This window comes from Haplochromis burtoni, unplaced genomic scaffold (assembly GCF_018398535.1).
Source record: "Haplochromis burtoni strain Fernald_Lab_line unplaced genomic scaffold, NCSU_Asbu1 Contig_183, whole genome shotgun sequence".
NCBI classification, from domain to species: Eukaryota; Metazoa; Chordata; class Actinopteri; order Cichliformes; family Cichlidae; genus Haplochromis; species Haplochromis burtoni.
In genome coordinates, this window is record NW_024582544.1 from 592,282 (window position 1) to 604,037 (window position 11,756).

General features: G+C 38.7%; 1 protein-coding gene across 1 annotated transcript in view; it reads right to left on the reverse strand.

Moving 5' to 3' along the window:
• The window catches only part of LOC102297542, a 14,529-nt gene extending 2,784 nt beyond the window's left edge, over positions 1-11,745 (reverse strand). Inside the window, exons 1-11 of the mRNA XM_005938851.3 lie at positions 11,616-11,745; positions 10,811-11,015; positions 10,006-10,179; positions 9,531-9,610; positions 8,971-9,087; positions 8,716-8,805; positions 8,380-8,529; positions 2,068-2,163; positions 1,146-1,263; positions 987-1,049; positions 337-490 (exon numbers count right to left, since the gene is read on the reverse strand). Coding sequence (XP_005938913.2) covers positions 337-490; positions 987-1,049; positions 1,146-1,263; positions 2,068-2,163; positions 8,380-8,529; positions 8,716-8,805; positions 8,971-9,087; positions 9,531-9,610; positions 10,006-10,179; positions 10,811-10,997 — 1,229 coding nt within the window. The 5' untranslated portion in view covers positions 10,998-11,015; positions 11,616-11,745. The remainder of the gene's footprint in view (positions 1-336; positions 491-986; positions 1,050-1,145; positions 1,264-2,067; positions 2,164-8,379; positions 8,530-8,715; positions 8,806-8,970; positions 9,088-9,530; positions 9,611-10,005; positions 10,180-10,810; positions 11,016-11,615) is intronic.
• Between the last annotated feature and the right edge of the window lie 11 nt (positions 11,746-11,756).

The window sequence follows — 11,756 nt, forward strand, 5'->3', positions numbered from 1 at the left end:
GGGGGGGCTTCGCTCCTACATTATTTTACAGTCTTAACTTAACAATATGAAGTGCCTTGAAGCAATTATTGTTTTGATTTGGAACTCTTTACACAAAATTTAATTAAAATGAATGAATGAATTAAACATAGGTTTAAAAAATAAACTCATTAGCAGTTATACATTTCATATAGTTAAATCAAGGAATGGCCTTTTTTGTTTCATATAATTAATGTAGCACACATAAAGCTGGAGCAGCATTTAACCTGCTTTAGGTTGCAAGCAGTTGTCTCATTTGGCCAGGGTATAATCCAGCTTTGACAGTTTACTGAGTAAACTGGTGAACTGTTTACCTACCCTTGTTCTCCTGGTTCTCCCGGAGGTCCGGCAGTTCCTGGGGTACCTGGCTTCCCAGACTCCCCAATCTGACCTCTTTTACCAGGGGGCCCCTCTGGCCCGAGCTCCCCTTTCTCTCCTTTCTGAGGCCCAAGACCACCTTGCAACTTTGTTCCTAAAGAAACAAGTTCGAAGCATTAGTACATTAATGTAATTACTTTCCTCGGTGATCAGTAACGTAAGGGATTACAATCTGACATTTAGTTGAATTAATCCAGGAGCCGTAAGTCTGACCAGCACTTAAACAGAAGTCATTTTGGTTTCAGCAGACAGACTTTTGGAGATGATTATATCACGTGCAAGTCCCAATAATTCCAATGTTCAGATGTATGAATCTGTGTATTCATAGCTCTGCTGCTAACATTAGCCACAGGGATTGCTTCCAGAGCCATCTATGGTCATCTATGGTTGCAGTGGAATCGTTTTGGTGATGAAGGCTTCTAAGTGAGTGATAAGACCCAGCAATATATGTGTGGCAGGCCTAAGAAGCGCTGGCTGAATGGCCTAAATACAGCGCTTTGTTTGTTCTCTCCTTTTGTAGAGGATACATTGGTGACAAAATGATTTTTCCCTTATCATAACCTGCTTTTACACAGTTATGTTCTAGATACCTGGATCTCCTTTCTCTCCTTTTTGTCCATCACGACCATCTCTTCCAGGAAGCCCAGGAATACCTGAAGATGGTCAGAAAGTTCTAATGAAACTCAAAAAACCAATAGAGAACAAAAACACATCAGTCTCAACAATCATGTGCACAAAAATGCACTCGCCTGGCATTCCGGGCATCCCTGTAGCTGGACAGGTCTCCATAGCGATTAGCCCGGATATTGCCAATGAGAGCAGGGCACCAACAGTGAGGAAACAATGGTGGAGCATGATGGATAAATCCTGAGAGGGAGGAGAAGTGATGGAAAAAGATGAGAAGCAAACAAATAATGGAGCAAAAGAAGAGAAAAATGATGTTTTTTTTTTATTAGTAATGTCTTAACTTATATTGGTAGATAGACTGTAGTGATGAGGATTTATGAAGGGGTTTTTCTATAAAATGAAGAAATGAATATTTTGCAAGTATCTTTATGGCTCCACATTATTGTACTGACATCATAATCAATCAAACCCTCTCTGGTTCCTTAAGCTATTTTAAAAGAACTGTGATTTTATGTTTGGTCAGATCTCTCTTGAAAAGACATTTTTAGTGTGAGTTACATTTTTCACCTGGATAAGTACCCAAAATGTAACAGTATCTTTGCTTCTACCTTGTGATAGATGTACTCTTTCTGGCTTAAAATAGCTTAATATTGTTCATGAGAAAAATGTTAGTCATATTTTTCACAGATTATAGGCCAATAAGTCATTTATAACAAGTCATGTATCGCTCTAGGCACATGGATAAGGAGAATGGATTAGGAAAGGAAAGCAAAGACAAAGAGGAATGAAAGGAGAGGAGGAAACAAGGACAACATCAAGGAGAGAAACGAGCGCTGAAATAGCAACAAGTGCAAAATTATTTGTCAGAAACAGAAAGGTTTTTTTAAATCAGTTATTGAATTTAAATTCCTCTGTTAATGCACGGGACACACAAACATAATAAACAAACAGGAAACAGGAGACCCTTTCAATGAACGCTTCAGTGTAACAAACAGATCAATCAGTAGCTGAACAGATAATTCATCATAAATGTAGAAACCTCACCTGAGAGAAAAGACGGGAGAATAAAACCAACCACGATGAGTTAAACGCAAACTGAAGAGACGCTCGGAGTCGTGTTACAGTCGCACAAGGAAACCAAAGTCAAAAGCAAAGATTCAGCAACTTTACGTCACTGATTATTTTCTATGCTGAGCAAATGAAGTTCTGCATTTCTGGGTTTTACTGACAGCTGGAAACACAAGAAAGAAAGAGAGAACGGAGAAGCAAATCCTAAACTAGAAAGTTAGCAAAGTTACCAGAACCTAAAAAAAGGCTCCAGTTTTCTTCTTTTAATCTTTCCAAAAGATTTCTGAACATTTCAGATGTTTGCAGTTGTCAGGTGAGGTCTTGGTGATGCATAAGGAAATGGGTGGTTTTGTCATTGTCAAGAAATCCAATTAAATAAACAAAATTAACCACACCATTGTCTATTCATCAAACTGAACAAACTGAACTAATATTCCCTACAGTTTTTTCCTTAACTCATTTCAACTCAATTTCCTTTCCACGGTTCTAAAATATTACACCACATAGACTCAATGAAATAATCACAACCTCTAATCTATTGATTCTTTTTTCTGGACATGAATTTTACTGGGGATTTTTTTTTTTACCATTTTGCTAATCAAGATTTTCTGTCCTTACGGTCTTTTATATATTAATCCCTCTCTATGTACAAAAGCTTAATATTTTCCACTTTAAAGGTCAAAACATTTGGAGACTGGCATGTGCCAAAGACTCAAATTCAATATGTTGTTATTTGAATTATCATTGGCTTCTACATTGCTTTCTGAGGGATTTTGTCATTGTTGCTGCTGTTTAAATGAGTTTAGATTCCTCCATCAGCTCACACAGAATCACTGTGGATGTGGTGAAAGGTTGTGCTGCATGCCATGGCATGCCACCTATAAGGCATGAACCCTTTCTCGTGTGTTTTAGCTCTGCGGACACAAAATATCACATTGCATCATACAAAAATATCTGCATTAAAATGATATTTAATCTACATTTTGTATCATTGTTGATGTCTTGGGTTCTTTTGGGGTTTTTTTTATGTAACTGGTTGTTGTAACACAGTTTCTCAGACTTCTGGGATAAATAAAGACTTTTATATTCATAATATGGATCGGGTGAGGATATAAGAACAACTATGCTAAATTTAAGCATTACAAAATACCTCAATTTAGGAAAAGATTAAGGTTTAAGTTAGATTTGGAACAGTTCTGATTGTGTATCCCTGTTTATGGTTGCCATGGTGATGCATTTTGCCTGGAATAACTACCTGCTGCATTACTCATAATGTTGTGCTTACTGTTTTGCCCTCAGACTAAGCTCTTCGTTTTTCAGTGTAATTTAAATTACAAGCAATGTGATCAGTTTAGTTACTTTTTTAAATAAACAAACTGACATTTTTTTTTGTCTGTGTTACTTTTTATTTTGCTACTTGCTAATGAAGTATATTTAAACCTACAGCTGTGTTAGTCCACATTATGGTCAGCTAGCGTGATGGCAGACAGGACGGCCTTCACATTTTGGAAGTATTTGTATTATTTATTTAGTTCCGGGGTGATAGTCTGTCACATTCTGCTTTACATTTTGTAACCTAAATAAAGCTGCTGCTGCTGCTGCTGCTGCTGGTGAGGTCCATGGTGGAAGAGACTCTGAGGAAACTGAACCTGCTGCTGGTTATGGGGTGAAGTACAGTGGGGCAAAAAAGTATTTAGTCAGCCACCGATTGTGCAAGTTCCCCCACTTAAAATGATGACAGAGGTCAGTAATTTGCACCAGAGGTACACTTCAACTGTGAGAGACAGAATGTGAAAAAAAAAATCCATGAATCCACATGGTAGGATTTGTAAAGAATTTATTCGTAAATCAGGGTGGAAAATAAGTATTTGGTCAATAACAAAAATACAACTCAATACTTTGTAACATAACCTTTGTTGGCAATAACAGAGGTCAAACGTTTACTATAGGTCTTTACCAGGTTTGCACACACAGTAGCTGGTATTTTGGCCCATTCCTCCATGCAGATCTTCTCGAGAGCAGTGATGTTTTGGGGCTGTCGCCGAGCAACACGGACTTTCAACTCCCGCCACAGATTTTCTATGGGGTTGAGGTCTGGAGACTGGCTAGGCCACTCCAGGACTTTCAAATGCTTCTTACGGAGCCACTCCTTTGTTGCCCGGGCGGTGTGTTTTGGATCATTGTCATGTTGGAAGACCCAGCCTCGTTTCATCTTCAAAGTTCTCACTGATGGAAGGAGGTTTTGGCTCAAAATCTCACGATACATGGCCCCATTCATTCTGTCCTTAACACGGATCAGTCGTCCTGTCCCCTTGGCAGAAAAACAGCCCCATAGCATGATGTTTCCACCCCCATGCTTCACAGTAGGTATGGTGTTCTTGGGATGCAACTCAGTATTCTTCTTCCTCCAAACACGACGAGTTGAGTTTATACCAAAAAGTTCTACTTTGGTTTCATCTGACCACATGACATTCTCCCAATCCTCTGCTGTATCATCCATGTGCTCTCTGGCAAACTTCAGACGGGCCTGGACATGCACTGGCTTCAGCAGCGGAACACGTCTGGCACTGCGGGATTTGATTCCCTGCCGTTGTAGTGTGTTACTGATGGTGACCTTTGTTACTTTGGTCCCAGCTCTCTGCAGGTCATTCACCAGGTCCCCCCGTGTGGTTCTGGGATCTTTGCTCACCGTTCTCATGATCATTTTGACCCCACGGGATGAGATCTTGCGTGGAGCCCCAGATCGAGGGAGATTATCAGTGGTCTTGTATGTCTTCCATTTTCTGATGATTGCTCCCACAGTTGATTTTTTCACACCAAGCTGCTTGCCTATTGTAGATTCACTCTTCCCAGTCTGGTGCAGGTCTACAATACTTTTCCTGGTGTCCTTCGAAAGCTCTTTGGTCTTGGCCATGGCGGAGTTTGGAGTCTGACTGTTTGAGGCTGTGGACAGGTGTCTTTTATACAGATGATGAGTTCAAACAGGTGCCATTCATACAGGTAACGAGTGGGGGACAGAAAAGCTTCTTACAGAAGACGTTACAGGTCTGTGAGAGCCAGAGATTTTCCTTGTTTGAGGTGACCAAATACTTATTTTCCACCCTGATTTACGAATAAATTCTTTACAAATCCTACCATGTGAATTCATGGATTTTTTTTTCACATTCTGTCTCTCACAGTTGAAGTGTACCTCTGGTGCAAATTACTGACCTCTGTCATCATTTTAAGTGGGGGAACTTGCACAATCGGTGGCTGACTAAATACTTTTTTGCCCCACTGTAGGTTTTACTATGAAAGGAAGTCATGACAATGAGAGGTAAGCGCACAGTAGGTTCAAATCATATAAAAAGTATTTGATGATAAATAAAGTATTTGTAATCTCGTCATCTCATCAAGCTTAATACAAAGAGATGTTTATTTCGGTATAAAGTATTGTTTTACTTTCACCCAGTTTCGGGATACTTAGGCACCAGACATACATACTTGAAATTTGGTTCAAACTGCTCACAAAGTTAATGCCAAATGAAAATTTTTAACCCATGGTCCCAAAAACTGACTCTTGGGGTCCTGACCAAGCATGACTGATCCTTTACAAAGGTCACCTAATCATGAATGTTATTCGTTTGTGAACCACCACAGTGAAACTGGTATAAAAGTGGGATTATGAAAGTACAAGATTCTGAAACGTTTCTGACTCATGACAGAATCTGAAGAACAGATTTGAGCAATTCAACCAAATGTACACACAAACAGAAGTTAGAGGTCTGCTGAGATACAAAAGTTTACCAAAAGAAGAAGTGCGAACAACAGAACATGTTTCACTTCCCTCACCACCTTAGGAGGGGCTCACATGAAATATTCCTGTTTGATAAATTAGACAGCTAAAGGGTGATGGGCAGTAAAAGCTGTTTGTGCATGGGCAGAAATAAATAATTTTAAAAAAGAGCAAGGCAAGCAAGTTTATTTATATAGCACAATTCAACAACAAGGTGATTCAAAGTGCTTTACAGAGACATTAAAAACAAAAACAAATAAAAAGCATGATTTAAAATTGATTAAAAAAAACAGTAGATAAAATCAGAACAGTAGATAAAATCAGTAGTTAAAATGTAAGTTTTGAAATTTAAGCTTAAAAGTGTGGATTTGGTGCTTTATTCAAATGCAGCTGAGAACAGGTGAGTCTTCAACCTGGATTTAAATAAACTGAGTGTTTCAGCTGATCTGAGGCTTTCTGGGAGTTTGTTCCAGATATAAGGAGCATAAAAGCTGAATGCAGCTTCTCCGTGTCTGGTTCTGACTCTGGGAACTGATAAAAGACCGGATCCAGATGACCTGAGGGATCTGGAAGGTTCATACTGGGTCAGGAGGTCACTGATGTATTTTGGTCCTAAACCATTCAGAGCTTTATAGACCAGCATTAGAACTTTAAAGTCTATCCTCTGACGGACAGGCAGCCAGTGTAAAGACCTCAGAGCTGGACTGATGTGGTCCACTTTTTTGGTCTTAGTGAGGACTCGAGCAGCAGAGTTCTGAATGAGCTGTAGTTGTCTGACTGATTTTTTAGGTAGACCTGTAAAGATGCTGTTACAGTAATCAAGCCTACTAAAGATGAATGCATGGACTAGTTTTTCCAGGTCCTGTTGAGACATCAGATCTTTTATCCTTGAAATATTCTTGAGGTGATAGTAAGCTGATTTTGTTATTGTCTTAATGTGTTTTTCTAAGTTTAGGTCTGCATCCATCACTACACCCAAATTTCTCGCCTGGTTTGTGGTTTTTAGGTGTATAGATTGAAGTTCTCTGGTGACCTGTAATCGTTTTTCTTTGGCACCAAAGACTATTACCTCAGTTTTGTTTTTGTTTAGCTGGAGAAAATTGTGGCACAACCAGTCATTAATTTCCTCATGCATTTACCAAGAGCCTGTACAGGGCATCAGGGGGTAAAATTTTAGCATCACTCCATCTCATCACTTGCACCTGGATAGGACAAATCACACCACTCATTTTGGGGAATTTGATGTGGTGTGATTTGTCCTTACATTGACCTCTATTAAAACACTGACGATGTTTAATATGAGCAGCCATATTAACAGTATACACATATATGAATATATATACTGTAATGTTCACATATGTTCTCAAGAACCGGACGCTTTGATCTCAGTTTGTCTGTTTACTCAGTAACACAGGCAAATGGGCCGTTAACTCCGGGGAGAGTGCTCCGGTACAACCCACTCTCTTCAGCCTGGACAGTCACAACAACAACAGTGTGCAGAGATAGCCAACCTGTCACTGTAAAATAACCTTTAACCATCGTTAGAATATTTTTTTAAAAATAGGCTACCCCAAAGATTTAATTTTTTATGTTTTTCGTTAAAAACTTTGCAGCCAGTCACAAAATCTATTCCATACATTTTGGACTTTTAACTGTATTTTCACAAGTTTTACAGTTTTTCCAGGCACTCCACTGAGTCTTCCATTACTGCAACAAAGCATAAAACACTGTTATCTAAAACTACAACTGTTTTACAGCAGTGGATTTTTGAAACTATTCCTGAATGTTCTTGAGATGACCTGCAGACGACATCTTCTTCAGTGAGAAATAATGGGCTTGGTGCTGACTGATATATTACAATCTATATCTGTGAGCACTGGAATCCAAAGAGCATGTATTTGGAAAAAAAACAAAAACCTTTAAAAGCATCAATCTTTAACTCTAGCCTTGTCTGTTGCATTGCATGATGTACATTGTTTAGTAGTTAATCTAGCATGTGAAAGCTCTCTGGTTCAGTATCAGGAGGAGATACAAATCACTGGGAGGTTTGTATCTCAAACACGCTGTGGCGACCCCTCCCATTTGAAATAGGTTTTTGTGGGGCTCTCCAGCCTTGATCCTGAGGAGGTTTTATATCTTCTGTATTTTTACTTTACTGGATGCTAAAGATGAATACAATTTAATTTATCAAATTGTATGAAAGTACATTTCTCATTGATTTAATATCAGCAGACACAATCACAATGAATAATAGCCTTCAATTTTATTTTGTCAGTGCTAATAATCAAAATTTACATGAGTCTGACATGAGTAGACACAAAATTACCTGCTTACATGTTCACATGAAATTGTGTTCTTTAGATGATAATGCATGTTAATGCTGTGATGCTGCTTTTAAAACAACAACTGAAATATGAGATTTTTAGATATTAAACTGACAAAGTGATGCAGTCTGGTGTTTGAGCACAGACTCCATTGTGAAGTTAAATTTCTGAGCGTACAGCTGAACTCTATGCTGGACTTGGGAAGAGCAGGAAGCCGTTGAAGATGATCTTTTTTTCCTGGTTCTCCCTGGTATCAGTAGGTCCCTGGTTTTCCCTAAAGGACTCAAGCCAGACCTTCTGTCCAACTGTGAGCTGTAAAACCACACCACCTGACAGCACCTGAAAGGCAACACAGCCAATCAAGTCGAGGCTTCGTGACAAAATGCTGCAGTCAGTGTAAAGAATAACCCAAGGCAATATACAGGGATATTATTAGAGGAGGATTTCTTTTAGACAAACAGATATTTGTGTGGTTGTTTGATCAAATGTTTTCCCTCCATGTTTCTCACTGGACCTGAAACCAACCTGCTCAGATTGCCTGTTTGACCTGTTATTATCACAGAATCCCAGGGTTCTTCTTGGTCCACCATAGACTATTTGCAGGCACATGCTGACCTAAAAACACACAACACACAAATGTTGGGAAGAAATATGGATAAGCTTATAAAGCTTTCACTGCATTTAACACACAATGTGCCTGTCAAGATGATAGCATAAGCCACACTAATGTGCACAATATGTATGATTTATTTTACAGTGGAACAGACAGGAGCAAGTTACCTTGGCCACAGAGTGGAAGTTGAAGTAATAGGTACCCTGTACTCTGCAGGTGAAGACACCTGTGCGTGTGTCAAGATCACCATTTGTGTTGACCACAACTTTTTGGTAGGTTATTTTCTGATACACAAACACACACACAAAGAGGAAAACAATAACCTTGTAACTAAAAACTGTAAGAGAAAAACGAGAGGCTGTTGTTTATGAAGCAGTATTAGGGCCGCATTAAAAAAAAGAAAAAAATATTGATTATTTGATTTCAAAGTCAAAATTTTGAGATTGAGGTCAAAAAGTGGCAGTTGTTTGGCTTCAAACGAAAAAAATGTAATCGTCACATTTGGACCTTGTTCTTAAAAGAGTATTTTGTGTCAGGACTCTGTGTTATACACACAAACTGTGACTTGATAAAACTGAAAATATCTGCATGGGTAAATATTGCTGAAGGGAGGTGACAAACTCGTGTGTGTGACATTAAGAGGGACTCATGTCCAGATATTAAGACTAAGAATAGGAGAAATGAAACATCTGAGGGAGTGAAAGGTGTGATGGGCATCAGACTGAACCTGGTTGAAGGCAGGATAATTTCTGTCGGTTCTGATCACTGAGAAGGCCGAACGGGACTCCTGCTGAGAGGTGTGTCTTGCTAAGAGAACACACACACACACACACACATACACACAAGTATGAATGATGCGTTTAATGTGTAATTTATAAGGTAGAACTCATGGCTATGTTATGAGACTGGACACTCAATGCTGGTGGTCACTCGATATTCTGATGTTACACTATGTGTGCTTATGAGTAACATGTGAATGTCACAAATTATGCACAAGATGCTGGATAACTGTTTGACTACATATGCTAGCTTAAACGTACCAGTAAAGAAAAGAAACTCTCATTTCCACGTTGCCCTGCTTTATTATCCATTGTGTAACTCATTGTGTACTCAATATGAGTTCAGCGTTATGTTTGCTGTGTTTTAAAAGATATACTCTGTATGTTAGCATATGGCGAGGTCAGAAATGATCTCTTCGTTACCTTGGGACAACCTGCCGTCTGGGCCAGGAGGACCTGGGGGGCCATCCTCACCCTCTTTCCCCAAATCTCCGCGGAAACCTTTTGGGCCCTGGGGTCCTTGCGTGCCCCGATTTCCCGACTCTCCTTTCTGCCTCAGTAGGCTGGCTGTATCCACTGGACCTTGAATCATCACAGCTACAAATAGAAAATGAATTATTCCACATCAGTCTTTGAGTTTTATACCAGTTGAGGGGTGACAAAAGCACCTGTGAAGACTTTGTTTCTTATTTATACATCCAGCAATTACAGAGTAACAATGTCACTCATTATCAGTGGAGCACGTCTGACTCTTTAGTGTAGTGGTTCTGTAACACACGGAGCATCAAACTGTAAACTAAAATTTCAAAGCACACCAGTAAATAGAAAAACACTGCAAAAGCACACAAAACAGAACGACGTTGAATAAAAACACAACAGTAGAGAGACAATAAAGTAAAGGAAGAGCTGCAAAAGTGACAGAAACTGAAACATGTGAAGATTTGCACTGAGGTGAGCTGAAAAGAAGAGGAGGACTAACAGTGAGAGAAAGAATGATAAAGTAGAATGTGTTCTAAAAGAATAACATAATAATGCAGATAAATGATTGTTATAATTCTAATTCTGTTGTTTTTATTCAGCTTCTGTTGTTTTTATTCAGCTTCTGTTGTTTTTATTCAGCTCCTGTTGTTTATTTTTTTCAACTTCTGTATTGACAGTTAAGATAAAATAAGTACATAAACCAAGTGCGGTAAGCAGGTTAATGTTTGTGCATTTAGCAGGGTGTTACCTGGCTCTCCTTTCTCTCCCTTCATTCCAAGCAACCCATTTCTGCCCGGAGCGCCGTTCACTCCTCGCTCACCATCAGCTCCTTTGCAGCTCACTTGACATTGGACAGCCTCCAGAAGTATGGCCACGCCCACCAAGACCGCTAGCCCATAATTACCACCCATGGTCCAAAACACTGGATTTAACATTTGATTGGAAAGATGAATCTGGTCAAAGTCAAGAGTTACAAATAAGAAACTATGTAAGAAACAAAGTAAAGACATAAACATTCTGTCTTTTTCTACATTTATTCTGCTTCCTCAAGACACTTTATATTTTGGACTCTTGTTCACTTTTATTTCTGCAAATCCTGTAGAAACTTTATACAACAGCTATTTCCAAGCATATATTCATAAATTTCAATTGAAACAATTCAATAAACTAGAATAGAATAGAGGATAAAATGACACATCACATTGTTGTATTGTTTAAGACTAAACCGTTAATAATAATAACTGTTCATAATCCTTCGGTACATTTAATTTACTAGAAATAACAAAATTAGTGGCTGATGTAAGCTTTTAGTTTAAGGGAAAGCTGGTTTACAAACAGCTTAAATTGATTTTGTTCTTGTTCACATTAATTGTAGCTAATTTATCTTTGATTAACAATCTCAAGGACTTGAAAGTTGGTCCAGAGATGATCCCACTGTGAACTTTATCTTTAAGTTATTTAACATTTCTATTATATACACTGCCCTGCTGTTGACAAACAAATATTTAACAATATTCCATGTTTTCTGTGTGTTGATGTGTTATTTTACTCACCTGTCGGGTTTTCTGATTGTTGGATCTTCAATGAAAGGACGGGATTTCCTTCTGTTGGTGAACAGACTTCTTATTAAACTGAAAAAATGAGTCAGTGGTTCATCCTGACACTTTCTGACATGCATACACACACACACACAC